At 39.2% G+C, this 21,462-nt stretch overlaps 1 protein-coding gene across 1 annotated transcript in view; it reads left to right on the forward strand.

The window, feature by feature from the left end:
- The first annotated feature begins 1,809 nt into the window (after positions 1 to 1,809).
- Positions 1,810 to 21,462, forward strand: part of LOC138855404 (uncharacterized) — a 22,064-nt gene continuing 2,411 nt past the window's right edge. The window contains exons 1-7 of the mRNA XM_070104580.1: positions 1,810 to 1,930; positions 14,847 to 15,176; positions 15,527 to 15,627; positions 16,780 to 16,846; positions 17,345 to 17,495; positions 20,531 to 20,662; positions 20,828 to 21,039. Of these exons, the coding sequence (XP_069960681.1) occupies positions 14,987 to 15,176; positions 15,527 to 15,627; positions 16,780 to 16,846; positions 17,345 to 17,495; positions 20,531 to 20,662; positions 20,828 to 21,039 (853 nt within the window). The 5' untranslated portion in view covers positions 1,810 to 1,930; positions 14,847 to 14,986. The remainder of the gene's footprint in view (positions 1,931 to 14,846; positions 15,177 to 15,526; positions 15,628 to 16,779; positions 16,847 to 17,344; positions 17,496 to 20,530; positions 20,663 to 20,827; positions 21,040 to 21,462) is intronic.

Genomic DNA, 21,462 nt, shown 5'->3' on the forward strand with positions numbered 1-21,462 from the left:
TTATTAAAGGGTTTAGATTAAAATTATTATCTAAACAACCAAAGGAATTTATGAAAAAATATGATGGAGATTTAAAGCGTAAAAATCTATTAAAATTTTCTGCGTCGTAAATAATTTTCTAGGCACTTCAGAAAGTTAAGTATGAGACCCCAAAATTTTTTCAATAAAATTGTTAAATTGGAACCTATAAAGATAAGTACAAATTTAAACTTTTATCTAAGTAGGAAAAACCAGCATTAAAACTTAATGCTTTTAATGTTGGTGTTAAACAAAATTAGTAAACAGGACTGGACTCTTCAGAAACAAGTCTAATCATTCTTGAAGACACCACCAGCGCTGAAAGTTCGTAGATGATCAGGACAGACACCACCAGCGCTGGAAGACACCACCAGCGCTGAAAGTTCGCAGATGGTCAGGACAGACACCACCAGCGCTGAAAGTTCGTAGATGATCAGGACAGACACCACCAGCGCTGGAAGACACCACCAGTGCTGAAAGTTTGCAGATGGTCAGGACAAACACCAGCAGTGCAGAGAAACACCACCAGCGCTGAAAGTTGGTAGATGATCAGGACAGGAATTCTCCAGTTATGGAATAGAAACCAAAATCCTAATTTATCTAATAAAATTATCTAATAAAATTAGTAATAGTAAACAGAGTCAAGTCTGAGGCGGCTACAGTGAGAAGCTATGTTCCACAAGGCACAGTACTCTCTCCCATCCTGTTCCTCATCTTCATTTCTGACATAGAGATGTTAGCCACAGCTCCGTGTCTTCCTTTGATGATGATACCCGAATCTGCATGACAGTGTCCTTCATCGAGAACATTGCAAGGCTCCAAGTGGACATCAACCAAATCTATAAGTAGGCCGCAGAAGACAATATGAAGTTCATTGAAGAGAAATTTCAATTACTCCGATATGGAAAACTTGAGGAAATTAAAACTGCATTGGAGTATGAAACACATTCATACCACACAATAGAGCGAAAAAATAATGTGAAAGACCTGGGAGTGATAATGTCAGAGGATCTCACTTTCAAAGATCACAACAATGTATCAACCACATCTGCTAGAAAAAATGATAGGATGGATAATGAGAACCTTCTAACCTAGGGACGCCAAGTTCATGATGATTCTCTTTAAATCACTTGTTCTCTCTCTAGGCTGGGATATTGCTGTACACTAAAGGCCCCTTTCAAGGCAGGTGAAATTGCTGAACCGGAGAATGTGTACAGAGAACCTTCACGACACACATTAGTACGATGAAACACCTAAAATACTGGGAACGGTTGAAGTTCCTTGATTTGTATTCCCTGGAACGCAGAAGAGAAAGATATATGATAATATAAACTGGATAATCATAGAGGGAATAGTACCTAATTTGCACTCGAAAATCACTCCCTACGAAAGCAAAAGACTGGGCATGGAAATGCAACGTCCCCCAAATGAATAGCAGGTGAGCAACGAGTACGTTAAGAGGCAATACAATAAGTGTCAGGGGTCCAAGACTGTTCAACTGCTTCCCAGCATACATAAGGGGGATCACCAATGGCTGTCTTTAAGATTACCCTTGGCTGTCTCTAAGAAGGCGCTGGACAGGCACCTAAAGTCAGTACCTGATCAGCCGGGCTGTGGTTCGTAAGTCGGTTTGTGAGCGACCAACAGTAACAGCCGGGTTGATCAGGCCCTGATCCATCGCTAGGCCTGGTCACAGACCTGGTCGCGGGGGCTTTGACCCCCGAAACCCTTTCCTGGTATGCGAGTGTTAATGGCGACAAGTGGCAGCCGCTGTTAAGGGGAGGAGCTGACATCATGTCTGAGGACCCTCAGTGTTGTGGTGGCTATTGAAGTGATAGGTAGTTGCTCCGGCGCTATCTTACCAGTGGTGTTCTACTGTGGCCTTAATAGGCAGGGATTCCATCACCACCAGGTGTGTTCTTTTCTCACTACATATGTGGTGTTCTCTCAGTACATGTGTTCTTATCTCAATAGATGTGCTCCTATCTCAATAGATGTGTTCCTATCTCAGTTGACGTGTTTCCATCTTAATAGATGTGCTTCTATCTCAATAGATGTGTTTGACGGTGTTCTTCTCTCACCATAAGTGTTCTTTTTATTAGATGGGTTCTACTATGTTCTACTCTCAGCAGTTGTGTTCTTTTCCACGTTCTCTCACAAGATGTGTTCTCTCTATAACTGTGTTCTCTCAGTAGATGTGTTCTTCTTACGATATCTTCTCACATATCGAAATATGTGTTATTCTCACTATATGTGTTCCCCTCACTAGATGTGTTCCTCTCACTAGATGTGTTCCTCTCACTAGATGTGTTCCTCTTACTAGATGCGTTCCTCTTACTAGATGTGTTCCTCTCACTAGATGTGTTCTTATCACTAGATGTGCTCCTCTTACTAGATGCGTTCCTTTTACTAGATGTGTTCCTCTCACTAGATGTGTTCTTATCACTAGATGTGTTTCTCTTACTAGATACGTTCCTCTCAATAGATGTGTTCCTCTTACTAGATGTGTTCTTCTTGCTAGATATGTTCTTCTTACTAGATGTGTTCCTCTCATTAGATGTGTTCCTATTACTAGATGTGTTCCTCTTACTAGATGTGTTCCTCTTACTAGATGTATTCCTCTTACTAGATGTGTTCCTCTCACTAGATGTGTTCTTATTAATAGATATGCTCCTCTTACTAGATGTGTTCCTCTTACTAGATGTGTTCCTTTCACTAGATGTGTTCTTATTAATAGATATGTTCCTCTTACTAGATGTGTTCCTCTTACTAGATGTATTCCTCTTACTAGATGTGTTCCTCTCACTAGATGTGTTCTTATTAATAGATATGTTCCTCTTACTAGATGTGTTCCTCTCACTAGATGTGTTCCTCTTACTAGATGTGTTCTTCTTACTAGATGTGTTCATCTTAGTACTTGTCTTCTTCTTATTAGATGTGTTCCTCTTACTAGATGTGTTCCTCTTACTAGATGTGTTCCTCTTACTAGATGTGTTCTTCTTACTAGATGTGTTCTTCTTACTACTTGTCTTCTTCTTATTAGATGTGTTCCTCTTACTAGATGTGTTCCTCTTACTAGATGTGTTCCTCTTACTAGATGTGTTCCTCTTACTAGATGTGTTCCTCTTACTAGATGTGTTCTTCTTACTAGATGTGTTCCTCTTACTACTTGTCTTCTTCTTATTAGATGTGTTCCTCTTACTAGATGTGTTCCTCTTACTAGATGTGTTCCACTTACCAGATGTCTTCCTCTTACCAGATGTCTTCCTCTTAATAGATGTGTTCCTCTTACCAGATGTCTTCCTCTTACCAGATGTCTTCCTCTTACCAGATGTCTTCCTCTTACCAGATGTCTTCCTCTTAATAGATGTGTTCCTCTTACCAGATGTCTTCCTCTTAATAGATGTGTTCCTCTTACCAGATGTCTTCCTCTTACCAGATGTCTTCCTCTTACCAGATGTCTTCCTCTTAATAGATGTGTTCCTCTTACCAGATGTCTTCCTCTTACTAGATGTGTTCCTCTTACCAGATGTCTTCCTCTTAATAGATGTGTTCCTCTTACCAGATGTCTTCCTCTTAATAGATGTGTTCCTCTTACCAGATGTCTTCCTCTTAATAGATGTGTTCCTCTTACCAGATGTCTTCCTCTTAATAGATGTGTTCCTCTTACCAGATGTCTTCCTCTTAATAGATGTGTTCCTCTTACTAGATGTTCTTCTTTCACTTTCAGTTAGGTGTAGACTGAATCAGACATTTTTGCTATTGCATCAATTGTATTTTTCTTTTTTTTTGGTTGTAAATCACACTGGCAGTGATTGAGAATCTTATATTTTACAAAGAATTCATACATTTGCTTATGTATTACTGTATCAAATACACATTCAGATAGTACTGCCAAGATATAAATTAACCTGTATTTATTGATTTAGTTTCAGTAGATTTCGGCAATAGTTAGTGATAGTTGTGTAGCATAAGAGAAGATATATCCTGCCTTGTTCTTAGTGACCCACGAAATCGTAATGACACGATTGCAAACAAGCCATACCATACCAATGCAATCGTGTCATTACGATTTCGTGAGTCATGTTGACGGCAGTGAGGGGGACTTGAGCTAGAGTTCGTCACGGCCACGCTAGCTGGAGATTCGTCTGTAAAAACTTGCATTTGTGGTCACAGTGGTGGCCTATGCTAACCTTCCTATGGTGTAGAAATATACCTAGTTGGACGAATCTTATTGTGGCTAGCTGGTCTAGTGGCTAACGCGACGGTCTGGAGTTTTGAGACTCTCTGACCGCGCGTTCAATCCAGCCGGTGGTATGGTTTCTTAGCGACGTTTTCTACAGCATTCTCCTCCCACACACTGAGAAAGACTGTATTGCTGATACGTTAAGAAAAGAACGAGAACTGGATTTATAGTTTCTTTTGGTGTTGTTGTTTTTTTTTGCGTTTAATTGGATCCTGGATGATGTATAGTTTTCTCATCACGCGCGCGCGCACGCACACACATTAACACACACATTAACAAATACACACATATACATACACACACTACAACTAGAGTCACGGAATACTGACAAAAGATGCAAAGTAACTGTGCACTGCGCTACAAAGAATTTACGGCAAGTCATTGTAAACAGCGTGTTCTGTCTCGATTTTTATAAAGGGGACAGACATGCAAATCGGGTCTTAAGTATGGTGTTCTGGATTTGGGAAAGATAATTGGGCTTGTGGCTCGCTGGCAGCACCTTCGGTTCATAACTAAAGGTCATTTGTGATCGTGGTTCACCTGCATATTTTTCCCATGTTTCCTTAAACGTGGTACTTCTGTTCACCCAGAAATAAATATAAATCATGGTATTATCTGACTATTTGGGTGGGATCCTGGAGGGTGGTGATATATATATATATATATATATATATATATATATATATATATATATATATATATATACATATATATATATACATATATATATATATATATATATATATATATATATATATATATATATATATATATATATATATATATATATATATATATATATATATATATATATATATATATATATATCTGATTGAGAATCTGATTGAAAAAAAGTCGTGAAACACTTGCAAAAGAACGGATTCATAAACAATAAACAACACAGATTCGTTGAATGGAAAAATTTCTCTGGTAAACGTACTAGAATTTTACGACAGTAATGGTGATTAAGCAGGATAGAAAGAAAGGGTGAATTGTGCTTTCCAGGACAGCAGGAGGACGCACGGCACGTTATCACATCAGAGGTTAATCCAAAAGCTGGAGAAATGACTGATATAAGATGAAATATATTATAATGGAACAAAGGGAAAAAGACAGTGTGATGGTTAGGTCAAAAAAGGTTGATACCACAACGAACAGTACTACGACAAGTACCTTTTTTGATATAAATATAAATGAGTATGTGAGCAGTAAGTCATATACTGAATATTATTGTCTGAGGATGATGCAGACATGGAAGGATTCCAGGAAAAACTGGAAATACCGCAAGAGTTGTTATAGAAATGGCAACTGGAATTCAGTCCCAGTCATTGTCAAGTTATGAACACGGGAGATATGCAGAGACCACTCACTGAATGCAGTGTTAAACGTAAAGACTAAAGAATACAGACGAAGAGAAGGGTTTAGGAGTAAGAAAAATGTCGAACATATCACCAGAAGCGCACTTTAACAGAATATGTGAGTGACGAATCTAAAAACTCTCTTAAGGAACTTCGGAAAAGAATATCTAGCGTCTTCTACATAGGTTTTATCAGGGCTACTGTACAGTATGCATCCACAGCGTGGAGGCCACGCTTGATCAGTCTTATAAAAGAAAAATTGAGAATCAGACCCCTCCATCACAACTCGAGGAAAACTAAGAGAAAATGAGCAATCACCACAAAAAATACAGAACATTTGTTACCTCCTAATCCAAATATATACTAGGGCGTACGTGGAGGCTACATACCTAGTCCTCTTCAAGCGGACTGATTTGATACCAATGTACAGCTCTTGATTCAGGGGATTAGAGCCACCTTCTCTTTTCTCGAATTAATCTAATTACCTCAAATTCTTCAACCCCTGTAATACCTCCCAATGGGTTTAACGTTTCATCATGAACATGGTACAAAATTACTCTGAAACAGGAACGCGGAGTAACTTTGACTAGTGGTTCTGAGTGCGCCAGGGACCCCTGCAGGTCACTGACTAATTACAAGTGATGTGCGAAGCTTGGAAGCTTTTCTAATTTGCTAGATAACTGTCTATGATGACAGTGACAAAAACTTACAAATCTATGAATATGCAACAACCCTTCCCACTCTTTCCATTTTGGATTTCTGAAATGATGGAAAGACATACTGATGAAAAAGCTTTTAAAAGCTTGTTGTGCTGCAAAATATGTAGTCGGCAGCACATCATTTGGATCCATCCAGTGTGACCTCTGCTAATGTCGTGTCTACAAGAACTGAAGCTGGTATTCTACGAAGAATATAATACTTTCCAGACGTTCGATAAGTCTCTTAATGGTAATCTTTTCCAGCAGTTTATAAGTTACATTTGTTTGGGACATTTTTCTGTAGTTCAGGACTCTTTTGTATCTGTTACCTTTTTAGAATATTGGTATCACGTTTGCTGTCTCTCCCTTATCTCTTAATTCACAGTGGTGGTGGAGGGAAGGACCCCGCGGTATTATTTTAACTATTTTTAATAATCGACGCCAAAACCCATCTGATTCTGATGTCCTTGTTATATAAGAGAAACTTTCTCATCAGGAACTTCGATGCCTAATAGTTGTATTTGCTTCATCATCGTCTACTACTCCGGTGCTGGCCCTTCTTTACCTGTTTAGGTTTCTTTTCCATTTATTGCTACTTTTGGTGGGTGGAAATTAGCTTTGGCTCTGTCCTTATTTCATTCCTTTGGCTTTATATTTAAACTGTTTATTAGATTTCCTCCTTTCTCGGTAATAGTTATTACTGGCCGTTCTGCTCCTTGGCACTGGGAAAGATCTGCATGTTTTCTATGATCTTATTTCTATGCAGGTTAGTACAAATTTATCGCTACTTTGTATATCTGGTTGACGAGTTATGTTATTTACTGAGTAGGTTCTCCCCTACATTTAATACCAAACTGCCCTAAATCCAAACTATTTTCACAGCTAGAGAATATACAGCGTACCGTGTGCAGGTTGCGATGAACTTTATGTCAGGGATAACATCAGAGACCTTCAGACACGCTTTCCGGAACATTAATATGCCTTTAGGAGGGATAAAGCCAACAGCTATTGCGTAGTCTACTGTATCCTTCATTCTCTCATCATGGACTGGGGGAGAGCATAGCTGTTCCAAGAAACGCAGAATTTTAGAATCGGCAGTGATTCACTACATCAATATCATTGAGCAAAACAGTCGAATGTACATGTTAGTTGGACCTATTTGTGCAAATTGTTTATGATTCATATAATAAAATTGTCACTTTACCCGCTCACTCCAACTCCCAATACTTAACTTCACCTCACGTTGCATTAAAAGGATTCTTTTCTGCAAGAGTTATTATTTCCGCCGTAGTTATTCTTATTACCCCAGACACTCAGAGAGCAGGGAAATATTTTCGTCTTGTGTCAATAGGTCTGCTTATATAAGATACACAAAAAACAGGCGAATGAAAACTGGCCAATTAAATTAATGAGATATGCATTCTTAACTGGAGCTGTGATGTGGTGTAATTTAAAATGTGTGTGAAGGTACGAGGAGGTATCCCCTTGCATAAGCTAACTGGCTTACCAAGGTCAGGTCACCCCAATGATTAGTATTTTTGCCATGGCTCGCCCAGGAAAGCTTTCACTCTCCAAGGTGATATTTGGTGGTCATGAAGTGGTGTGGGCTGGTACACGTACGACGTGTCTCTCCAGTGAAATATATATATATATACGCAGGCTGTAGCTAGGGTTTGTACAATTTGTTTTTACAAATACATATGCGATTTGTTGGTAATGATAATTAATATTGCAACAGACGAGGATGGAACTGATGTCACCAACAACGTGTAAGCTAATTAGACTGACATGTATTAGTTTTATGGTAGTATGAATGATAATGTCTCAAAATTGTGAAATTCCAAGCACTTTCGTGATTTTTAACATTATCAATGTGAGAAATCACGAAAGACTTATTCAAGACTTGAATCATTCATCGAATGACTCAAGTCTTGAATAATTTCTCTCTACATAAGAACATAATAGAAATAGTAAGTTGACTAAATAAAAACTCTGGCTAAAAGCTAGCTCTGGTTTTGTGTTTGTATGTTTTTCAATAGTAAAAAAAGCTTTAAATGAGGCTGAGGAAGGATAATAATTTGTAAATAAACACTGGAATTCTGAAAGTAACACTTATATAACGTATAAATAGGAGAGAGAGAGAGACAGACAGACAGAGACAGAGAAAAAGAGAAAGAGAAAAAGAAAGAGGGGGAAGGCAGGGGGATAAGGAACGCTTATTTCCCGTCTCATTAAACATATGAAGGTCTCTGCTCCAGGTAATAAATGGGCAGTGCTGGTGACCTGCGTGTCTGTGATCCGCGTGTGTGACAGCCTTGAGTGTGCGAACCACAGTATCAGGTCCACATAAATAGGTTGCCTGAGGAGCAGCTTGAACGACCCAGAGAAGGAAGCTTATGACGGCCTCTCCTTGGCTCATAAAAAGTTCTTTCCCAGTGACGAATAACCTTGTCTCCCGGTGAGCGATGCTCTACTGAAACCCTTATAAGTAGACGGTGGATCCCCTTTCCCACTACACCGGCTTACACTAAATCCCATATCCGCACATTACTGGTTAATTTTACTCAGCATTCAACTGACAGATAATTTCTCACTTTCTACGTAAAAGAAATACAACAAATTCACCCAATGAAATACATGAGATGTATCGTAAGGACACAGCATTTTTACCTGACCATCCAAGGTTACGTGTTAAGCCTCTCAAGCAACATGACGACTCTTGTTTAATTAAGATGTTTAATTCTCAAATAATGGAAAAGAATTTAGGACAGAAATGAGGGCGACTTAGAAATTAGGAACACACCATTGGTTGTTCTTATATTTTTATGTAGATATTAACCAGATATTAAATGTTTAAATCTGTACTTGCATCTGTTAAATTCTCTAGGATCATAGAGCGTAAACCTTTCAAGGGCAGGAGGGGGAAGGGTTGAGAGGCAAGTGTCTTGAATCTGGTGATCCAAGGAATTGGAGCTGATATCACCCCCCTCCCATCATGAATTCGTTGTAAATTCCCCTGCATCTTAGAACATAAGGAATAGTGGTGACATCAATACTCTCAGATAATGATCCTAATATAATGACGTGTATGTGGAGTGGGACTTTATGATTGTTATGAACTTTGCCTATATGATTTGATAAATGGTTTAAAAAACCGACAAGTTGAAGACTGGGACACTTATGCAACACATAAGATAGATGGACTGAACACATCGACTCCAGGCTGAGGGACTGATTACCTCAAACTCCTCCTCTCCTTACACCTTTCTTCTCTGTATTGGACTGATGAAGCCACTGTGTGGCCAAACGTTTCTTCAATAAAGATTCACATGCGTTGCGTAAGTGTCTCAACCTTCAACCTTTATGATTGTTATGAAGTGTACCTTAATGATTGTTATGAAGTGTACCTTAATGATTGTTATGAAGTGTACCTTCATGATTGTTGTGAAGTGTACCTTTATGATTGTTGTGAAGTGTACCTTTATGATTGTTATGAAGTGTACCTTTATGATTGTTGTGAAGTGTACCTTCATGATTGTTATGAAGTGTACCTTTATGATTGTTATGAAGTGTACCTTTATGATTGTTATGAAGTGTACCTTTATGATTGTTATGAAGTGTACCTTTATGATTGTTATGAAGTGTACCTTTATGATTGTTATGAAGTGTACCTTCATGATTGTTATGAAGTGTACCTTTATGATTGTTATGAAGTGTACCTTTATGATTGTTATGAAGTGTACCTTTATGATTGTTATGTAGTGTACCTTTATGATTGTTATGAAGTGTACCTTTATGATTGTTATGTAGTGTACCTTTATGATTGTTATGTAGTGTACCTTTATGATTGTTATGTAGTGTACCTTCATGATTGTTATGTAGTGTACCTTTATGATTGTTATGTAGTGTACCTTTATGATTGTTATGTAGTGTATCTTTATGATTGTTATGTAGTGTACCTTTATGATTGTTATGTAGTGTACCTTCATGATTGTTATGTAGTGTACCTTTATGATTGTTATGAAGTGTACCTTTATGATTGTTATGTAGTGTACCTTTATGATTGTTATGAAGTGTACCTTTATGATTGTTATGAAGTGTACCTTTATGATTGTTATGTAGTGTACCTTTATGATTGTTATGAAGTGTACCTTTATGATTGTTATGAAGTGTACGAGTATGATTGTTTTGAAGTGAGTTTACCAATATGATTGTTATGCAATGTAAGTGCTTATATGATTGTTGTAGAGTGTGCTTATGTGATTGTTATGGAGTATAACTATGATTGTGGTGGAGTATAACTATGATTGTGGTGCAGTGTAACTATGATTGTGATGGAGTGTAACTATGATTGTGATGGAGAGTAACTATGATTGTGGTGGAGTGTAACTATGATTGTGTTGGAGTATAACTATGATTGTGATGGAGTGTAACTATGATTGTGATGGAGAGTAACTATGATTGTGGTGGAGTGTAACTATGATTGTGTTGGAGTATAACTATGATTGTGTTGGAGTGTAACTATGATTGTGTTGGAGTATAACTATGATTGTGTTGGAGTATAACTATGATTGTGTTGGAGTGTAACTATGCTTGTAGTGGAGTGTAACTATATGACTGTGGTAAAGTGTAACTATGATTGTGGTGGAGTGTAACTATATGACTGTGGTAAAGTGTAACTATGATTGTGGTGGAGTGTAACTATGATTGTGGTGGAGTGAAACTATGATTGTGGTGGAGTGTAAATATATGATTGTGGTGGAGTGTAACTATGTGGTGGTGGAGTGTAACTATGATTGTGGTGGAGTGTAACTATGTGGTGGTGGAGTGTAACTATGATTGTGGTGGAGTGTAACTATGTGGTGGTGGAGTGTAACTATGATTGTGGTGGAGTGTAACTATGATTGTGGTGGAGTGTAAATATATGATTGTGGTGGAGTGTAACTATGTGGTGGTGGAGTGTAACTATGATTGTGGTGGAGTATAACTATGATTGTGGTGGAGTGTAACTATGATTGTGGTTAAGTGTAACTATGATTGTGGTGGCGTATAACTATGATTGTGGTGGAGTGTAATTATGATTGTGGTGGAGTGTAACTATGATTGTGGTTAAGTGTAACTATGATTGTGGTGTAGTATAACTATGATTGTGGTGGAGTGTAACTATGATTGTGGTGGAGTGTAGCTATGAGCGTGGTGGAGTGTAACTATGATTGTGTTTGAGAGTAATTATGATTGTGGTGGAGTGTAACTATGATTGTGGTGGAGAATAAGTATGATTCTGGTGGAGTATAACTATGATTGTGGTGGAGTGTAGCTATGAGCGTGGTGGAGTGTAACTATGATTGTGGTTGAGAGTAATTATGATTGTGGTGGAGTGTAACTATGATTGTGGTGGAGTGTAACTATGATTGTGCTGGAGTATAACTATGATTGTGGTGGAGTGTAACTATGATTGTGTTGGAGTATACCTATGATTCTGGTGGAATGTAACTATGAGTGTGGTAGAGTGCAACTTTGTGGTGGAGTATAACTATGATCGTGGTGGAGTGTAATTATGATTGTGGTTCAGTATAACTATGATTGTGGTGGAATGTAACTATGATTGTGGTGGAATGTAACTATGATTGTAGTGGAATGTAACTATGATTGTGGTGGAGTGTAACTATGATTTTGGTGGAGTATAACTACAATTGTAGTGGAGTGTAACTATGATTGTGGTGGAGTGTAACTATGATTGCGGTGGAATGTAACTATGATTGCGGTGGAATGTAACTATGATTGCGGTGGAATGTAACTATGATTGTGGTGGAATGTAACTATGATTGTGGTGGAATGTAACTATGATTGTGGTGGAATGTAACTATGATTGCGGTGGAGTGTAACTATGATTGCGGTGGAATGTAACTATGATTGTGGTGGAATGTAACTATGATTGCGGTGGAATGTAACTATGATTGTAGTGGAATGTAACTATGATTGTGGTGGAATGTAACTATGATTGTGGTGGAATGTAACTATGATTGTAGTGGAATGTAACTATGATTGTAGTGGAATGTAACTATGATTGTAGTGGAATGTAACTATGATTGTGGTGGAATGTAACTATGATTGTGGTGGAATGTAACTATGATTGCGGTGGAGTGTAACTATGATTGCGGTGGAATGTAACTATGATTGTGGTGGAATGTAACTATGATTGCGGTGGAATGTAACTATGATTGTAGTGGAATGTAACTATGATTGTGGTGGAATGTAACTATGATTGTGGTGGAATGTAACTATGATTGTAGTGGAATGTAACTATGATTGTAGTGGAATGTAACTATGATTGTAGTGGAATGTAACTATGATTGTGGTGGAATGTAACTATGATTGTGGTGGAATGTAACTATGATTGTGGTTGAGTGTAACTATATGACTGTGGTGGAGTGTAACTATGATTGTGGTGGAGTGTAACTATGATTGTGGTGGAGTGTAAATATGATTGTGGTAGAGTATAGCTATATTGTGGTGGTGGAGTGTAACTGTGTGGTGGTGGAGTGTAACTGTGTGGTGGTGGAGTGTAACTGTGTGGTGGTGGAGTGTAACTGTGTGGTGGTGGAGTGTAACTGTGTGGTGGTGGAGTGTAACTGTGTGGTGGTGGAGTGTAACTGTGTGGTGGTGGAGTGTAACTGTGTGGTGGTGGAGTGTAACTGTGTGGTGGTGGAGTGTAACTGTGTGTTGGTGGAGTGTAACTGTGTGGTGGTGGAGTGTAACTGTGTGGTGGTGGAGTGTAACTGTGTGGTGGTGGAGTGTAACTGTGTGGTGGTGGAGTGTAACTGTGTGGTGGTGGAGTGTAACTGTGTGGTGGTGGAGTGTAACTGTGTGGTGGTGGAGTGTAACTGTGTGTTGGTGGAGTGTAACTGTGTGGTGGTGGAGTGTAACTGTGTGGTGGTGGAGTGTAACTGTGTGGTGGTGGAGTGTAACTGTGTGGTGGTGGAGTGTAACTGTGTGGTGGTGGAGTGTAACTGTGTGGTGGTGGAGTGTAACTGTGTGGTGGTGGAGTGTAACTGTGTGGTGGTGGAGTGTAACTGTGTGGTGGTGGAGTGTAACTGTGTGGTGGTGGAGTGTAACTGTGTGGTGGTGGAGTGTAACTGTGTGGTGGTGGAGTGTAACTGTGTGGTGGTGGAGTGTAACTGTGTGGTGGTGGAGTGTAACTGTGTGGTGGTGGAGTGTAACTGTGTGGTGGTGGAGTGTAACTATGTAATAGAGTATATACAACTAAAAGATTGTTATACAGTGTAACTGTATAATTGTAGTAGAGTGTAACAATATACTGTAGTGAAGTGTTTTAACAACAATGTTGAAGAGTGAAGCTACATGGTTACAGTGGAATCTGAGTGTAACTATGATTAATGTTACAGATGTACATATTGGTTAATGGGGCGTCATTAACTCATTTACCAAACTATTATACTGCTGCTACTGTATCTACTACTACTACTACTACTACTACTACTACTACTACTACTACTACTACTACTATTACTACTACTGCTACTACTACTACTACTACTACTACTACTACTACTACTATTACTACTACTACTACTACTGCTACTACTGCTACTACTACTACTACTACTACTACTACTACTACTACTACTACTACTACTACTACTACTACTACTACTACTACTACTACTACTACTACTACTACTACTACTACTACTACTACTACTACTACTACTACTACTACTACTACTACTACTACTACTACTACTACTACTACTACTACTGCTGTGTTTCGTCTTATCAAGAGCGCAGCAACACCTTTTCACATTTGAGTTTTATCTAAGGTACAACAACACCTACTGTTTGAGTTTTGTTTTACTCTTGCTACCAATAATTACACATCCAGATGTCCTAACTTATATGCAACTAACTTATATGCAACTAACTTATATGCAACTAACTTAAGATGAAGTTATGACTACTGTGGCCACCTGGTTATCAATCATAAACTTCTAACATTAAATCACTAAATTGTAATAAGGTAAATAAAGCTAAATCAAACTGTTTAATATTTAAGACTTACACGGGATGATACTTCTGCTGTTGGTGTAGCAATCGTATGTCTCTTGATAAGTTTGGGAACCGTCTCTTCCGCGGCTTGGTCCCAGACCAGGCTTCAGAAATTGGAAAATAATTACAGGAATAACGGATATTATGAAATTACGCAGGAAACAATGTATACAGTGAATGTAAGCACATATTTTGCAAGACTTTTTGGTTTCATGTTAATTCGTCAGGAAATATAATGCTAGAATTCTCAACACTGACCTAGCAGGATGTTACTTATTAATCTGCAATGAAGACTAGGCAATTTCAAAAATTCTGTAGCGTTTATATTCTTTTGTTGCCGCTTTTATTTTTCACTCATATTCTGTAAATCTGAAGTTTCTCAGTTTGGGGCTGACCAGTGATTATGGAAACTTTGTTTATGTAAACTTCTGGAATAATGTAAACTGTGTTTTCCAACAGACAACTGTGCCATTAGCTAAGATCAACAGCAGGACGAGCAGAAGCTGAGAGCAGCAGGCGCAGCAGCAACAGTAGGAACAATAACGGCAGCAGCAGTAACAGACTCAGTAATCACAGCAGTAGCTGAGATCAGCTGGAAGATGAGGTGGTGGTGGTGGTGGTGGTTGAATGTGATGGTGGTGGTGATGATAGTGATGGTGGTAAGGTCAACCATGGCAGCCCAGGACCCTCTTAAACACCATCATGATGATAATGATCATGATGATAATGACAATGATTTGCCAATAGTTAGAGTTATCAGACAAATTTTCTTTCCGGAACCTGCTTCAGGTTTGTGCTCGTATAGTATACTATTGCTGCTGCTACTACTTGATCCAAGGAATAAGAGCCTCCCTCCACTTCCTCGGATCAAACCAGATTGCTCCCATTCCCCAGGCTCTGTATGACTCTTACAGTTTCAGAGTTTCCATATGAGCATACTGCTATTCTTCTACTTTAATCGTTAAAATATGAAAAACAAATATTGTTCATACATCTTAAAATAATAATAATAATAATAATAATAATAATAATAATAATAATAATAATAATAATAATAATAATAATAATAATAATAATAATAATAATATAGACGTTTACCTTGCGCCATATATACATCAAGCCCAATGTATTTTACGCAGGATTTTTGGAGAGAATTTCGAGGCCCTTAGAACCCAATCTCTTTACTTCCGGGGATTGTTCCTGCGCTTCCTTAGTGAGCTGCCCCTCAGCCGTAGATCAGGTAAGATAATCAGCTGTGCTAAGTGACAGCATCCTTCATACACTGCAGCGAGGCAGTCACACAAGTACAGGTATGACATTACCCACAAACTGTGCAAAAGAGGCCCTTTTGCAGCATTTACGTTTTATTAAGTATCGTTTCGTCCACAGTTCTTTTTTGTCAATGCACTGAACAGGAAAAAACAAAGACTATATATGGGAGGTAAATTAGGTGATCTAGGCAGTCAGGTGTGGCGATGTTAGGTGTTTTACTGAAGGTGAAAGGCTCCAACTTTTACTATAAAGTCACTGGTTTTACACACACACACTTCCTGATTCCACTATTAGAGATGTTTTGAATTTATTCGCCCTTCATGCACGTAATTGTTAACTAAGATCTCGCATTATCCTCAGTGTTAAAAACTGCGCAAACAAAAGAGTCATGAGTGTGAATTCTCACCTGCGTCATGACATGCAGGCACCTTTACCCTTAGGAAGAAAAGACAACGAGTACCTGGAGTTTACCAGGAGTTGCTTGCGGAGATCACTGCCCTAACGGCACGGTTCCAGATCAGGCCTCCTGATTCCTGGCCTGATTGAGCAAGTTGCTAGCGCCCTCTGTCCGCAGTCCAACGTATATGCACCACAACCAGCTATTCAGGAACTATCTTGAGAAATCTACAGAGTTCTCTCTTGAAGACAGCTAGGAGTTTATTGGTAATCCCCTTTATGCATGGAGGGTGTGGGAGAGTCGTGGTCCCTTAACGTTTATTCAGTTTTCTCTCACTGTACTCGTTGCTCCCCTTCTTTTCATTGGAGGTATCCTGCACAGTATGCTAGGACTATTGTGTTCACGAAGCAGTAGTTTCGATGTGCAGCTTTAGGACCAATCCTCCCAGTATCTTCCAAGGGTAGATCAGGATGTATTTTTCTCGTCTACATTTTAAGAAATACAGTTGTAGGGACTATCACCACTCCCAGTAATTTAGGTTTATCCTTTGTATGATTTTCATGTGTCAATCCCTCATATTTTATACTTTTATCTCTCAAACATTTTTCATGTGTTTATCTCATGATTTAAACTTTTATCTCTCATATGTTTGATATGAACGTTTCTACTACATCAAACGTTTCCAGTTTTTGTTATGGTGAGCTTCTTTATATTTGTAATTAGATCCAGTTAGAGTGTTCTCTGCCTGATGGTGATCCTGGGGTCTGCTGTCCTCCAGCTACCCTCGTCGGTAGGTACCTTAAATCTTTGTCTTAACATTCTTCTAATACTATTGAATTTTCTTTAAGACTAATAAACAAAAGTGATTTTATGGACCATATAAATGTATTTAAATAATGGGCTTTTGACCTTCAATACCAATGTACTTAAAAAATATTACAGATTCTCAAATTCAGATCCTGTTATAGGCCTGATGCTACTTTCCCTCCTTTCTACTACCAGTACTACTTCTACTACTATTTCCGCTAACAGCCTTACCAAAACCACTATTTCTTTTTCTTCTTCTTATGGTCTCCGTCTCTGTTCCTCTCGCCAGCGGGAGATTCATCTGTAAAAACTTGCATTTGTGGTCACAGTGGTGGCTCATGCTAACCATTCTATGATGTATAAGTATACCTACTTGGATGAATCTTATTGTAGCCAACTGGCCCAGTTGTTTACGCACTGGCCTGGAGTTTTACGACTCCCTTGTCATGAGTTCTAACCCTATATATTTTTATGTCGACAGCCTCGGCGTCGTTGGTGAGCAAGAAGGTGTTCACTAGCCCTAACATTAATGTCCAGATGAAAAGACTGAACTCAGATATGGTCAACGCTGCCTGTGATAAAGGTCTCCAACATGTGAACAACATCAGCCACCTCGAGGACGACCTTATCCGGTGAGAGGGAAAGAAAGTGGGAGGAAGAGAGGGAGAGTGTAGGAAAGGAAGAGTTGAAAAACGGTAGGAGAGAGAGAGGAGGAGGAGGATAAGGAAAGAGAGAGAGAACGATACAAAGTGAAGAAGGGAATGGGAGAGAATGAAAATGACATAAACTCACAATGATAGAAGGTGCACCATTACCCCTCCTTAGGTGTGTATGACCAGTCTGTGAGACCACTGCCTCCCACAACCATGACAAAGAGTTTTACCACAGAACCACAGGCAGTTACTATTAGTACCTAGAGTACACTAGTTCAGGAAGTTACTGTTAACACCTAGAGTACACTAGCTCAAGAAGTTAGTGTTAGTACCTAGAGTACGCTCTCTCATGCAGCAATCAGTCAGTTACAGTTAATAATAAGAATATATTAGTTCAGGCAACACTCAGGCAGCAACCATTATAACTTCTCCGCATCAGTGTGGATATATAGGAGGGGAGTCATGTTATCTGTGCTCCAGTAAAACAGAAACAACCGAGGCTAAACATCTATCTCTTTTCTGCTTTTCAGTGTAGAGGCTTTCATACTGATGAAGGGCTCTCGATCCAAGGAATAGAAACTGTCCTTTCGTTCCTTGGATTAAATTTGATTGTCTCCCATTATCAAGGCGCTACTTGAACCTTCAATTTTTTGTCTTTCCTATGAGTATTATAATAATAATAATAATAATAATAATAATAATAATAATAATAATAATAATAATAATAATAATAATAATAATAATAATAATAATAATAGTAATAAAACTGAATATAAAAAGAGTAAGGTGATGAGAGTAGCAAAACGATTCGAGAATAAAATATTGGACATCAGATTAGAACAATGTGTTGTGAGTATTATGCCTGGAACCTGGAACCTGGAACTATGCGGGGTTGCCAAGAGTATACCTTAGAGCGCTGAAGAGAGGTTATTGAGATGGCTTGGGAATTTAGAAAGGATGAAGCTAATTAGTATGACTACAGATCTTGGGTGGAGGAAGGCAGGGTAGGTGTCGTTCCTGGAAGGATAGGAGAGACTTGAACTTCTAATAGGCTTTTGTGACTGTTAGAATGAGTGGAGACTAAGTAGTTTTTTTTTGAGTTAATGTGTTATTGAAGTGTGAACAAGTTTAGTTTAACCTAATTTTTTTACACGTCATACTCATCCTGTGGGCGGTAGTCAAAAGATTACAGAGGTACATAATGGGTCCAGGAACGCAGAGTTATGATAGCTGAACAGTGGTAATGAAGTATTTACATGTTTATATCTGGTCACAGTTATAATGAGTTTTTTATGCAGACATTAATTAGGTCACACACACACGCACACACACACACAAACACACACACACACACGCACACACACACACACACACACACACACACACACACACACACACACACACACACACACACACACACACACACACACACACACACACACACACACACACACACACACACACAGGAGCTATGGGTCGACCCCTGCAACCACAATTAGGTGAGCACAGACACACACAGTGTGAGCAAAGTCAGGGTATTTTTCCAGAATGGTTTGTAATATACCACCATGGATAAAATGCTCTGACATTTCTTGAACATTTCTGAGTGAGTTGTCTCTGAATTCATTAATTTTATCGCATTCCAGTACATAATGACGTAGGGTGTGACAATTGTCTATCTGGCAAAGTTTACATTTCGTTTGGTCTACATCTGGTGGTGGTGATTTAACCTCCACAGATACTTGTAACCCAGCCGGAGCCAGGCAGTAGTGACATTCAAGAGTCTGCTTATCTTGTTGGATGCACCATAGACATATTCTCAAACAGCCAAGATTGTAATCTACTTCCTCTTTGAGAGAATATAACTTAGCCAATTGATCAGTTACATCATGCATCTGAACATCACTGTGAGATGGAATCTACAGAAGGTGCACTCCGACTCCGCTGTCCACAGTTCTACCACACCTGTGTCTGGCTTTTGACACAAGCATACCGCAGTTTATACTTAATGAGTTGAGAGCATTTATAGATGACAGAATCAGTTACAATTTAAGTGTCAGCCTTAGGTACATGGACACATTTGAGTGCAAGGAGTATGGCAAACTGTTCTGTTTGAAGGGTAGAGGCCCAGTTATTGATGCGTGCTCCAATTTCTTTATGAGAGCCATCACTCTGTGTGACAACAGCAGCACTACCAGCTGCACCAGTGGATTGGTGAACAGAACCATCAACATAAATAATTTGTGAAAGAGTGTGCTGTGTGACTAAGTCATTAGTACAGTAAGGCATCCTGCTTGGCTTCAAGGCGAAGCTTTGGTTAGGATTTAAGTAGCTTTTTCGCAGGGACAGCGGTCGGTTTGGAGTGGGGTAATATTCCATGGAGAGGAGAAGCGCCGCTGTTGTCTTTCTTGACAAAGATCATATAGCTGTTTCATGCGGTGGTCAGTTCCAATTTTTACGATCCATCTGGTGAAGTGTTCACCAGTGTGAGCAAGGAAACATGAAGAAATTCAGGAAAACCAGTTACCCGTAGATGAGTCTTGGAGTCTGAACGAGGGGCGAGGATGTTTTAGTTCGGGGGTTCATTTGAATTGTGCTGTCAGGATGGTTCTGGAGAGACAGCGAGTGAATGAATGAGGGTAAATGTTTATCCTCTTGTCTTTGGGTCACCGTACTTCGACGGGAGGCGGCCGATGTTAAAAATAAAATAATAATAATCTCTCCTCTATAAACAACCCTTGTGCTGTAATTACAAGCAAAGTCTGGGTGATCATACACTTAACAGATCTCTCCCTCAAAACCTTGGTAAAAAAACTATCCCTGTCACGTCTTGTATAAGTAATTCACTTCTTTGTTAACTTTGTCAGCATCATCTGACCTAAACCCAGACTTCCCAGATATTCAACCGAGCCAGAGATAAATATACATGTATGAAGGGAAGATTTCTGAAAATACTAGATGCTCCTTAGCCCATTACTACCTTGAAGAGTCTTATAACTTCTATATTTCCCCAGGAACAACATAGTGTTGCCACTAGACTCCCCCGCCAGCGTCCACCTGCGGGTCTTTAAGACCAGCAAGAGAGCCAAGAGGATGAACGAGGCCGCAGCTACCATCGTTGCCGCGTCCTCCAACATGCTCAGAGAGTAGGTGTTGGGGAGGTAGTTTGCTGGAGGAAGGATGATAGGACACATGAGCTACATCTGGGTATAATAAATTTTCCAATCTTTCTTACAATATTTTGTGTTTAGTGAGGCAGGAGATACATGACTCAGAGAAGTTCCTGTACTCTTCAACAGAGTCTTTCACAGTTTCAGCCTGACGCCCCAGCAAGGTGGCTTTGGTTTGAGGGGCCTGCATGTACAGGACACCTTACTAGGAAGTATGTGTCCTCGTCGGCCCTCCTGTGATCCCAACAGTAAATACCGTACCCCTGATGGCTCCTGCAACAACCTCAAGAAGACTACCTGGGGCAAGAGCAACACTCCTTGCCAGAGGATCTTAGCTCCCACCTATGATGATGGTGGGTGATGATGTGTTTATGTATTTGAGTGTTTGCGTATTATTAATAACTTTGCTTCTAAAACTACTGCTACTACTACTACTGATACTACTACAATGAGTTATTGCTAATCTACTGCTACTGCTATTCCACTACAACTACAGTTTCCCTTGCTACAGGTGAAGTATTACTATTACCATACACAAAGTACATACAGAAGTACAAGTAATGTACGTCATTAAAAGTTTTTGAATAAGATACATGGGCACCTCTTGGGTATCTTTATTGACAAAACCTTTCGCCGTTACAACAGGCTTGATAGGTGCTCGGTCCCTAAGCCTTGATGGAAGTTGGTCTGTAGAAGCCTGCTGTGCAATTCAACATTTCTGAAAAAACACCCAAGTACCGCACATGTATCTTATTCATTGTACATTATTGTTGTGT

This window comes from Cherax quadricarinatus, chromosome 5 (assembly GCF_038502225.1).
Source record: "Cherax quadricarinatus isolate ZL_2023a chromosome 5, ASM3850222v1, whole genome shotgun sequence".
Classification (NCBI taxonomy): domain Eukaryota; kingdom Metazoa; phylum Arthropoda; class Malacostraca; order Decapoda; family Parastacidae; genus Cherax; species Cherax quadricarinatus.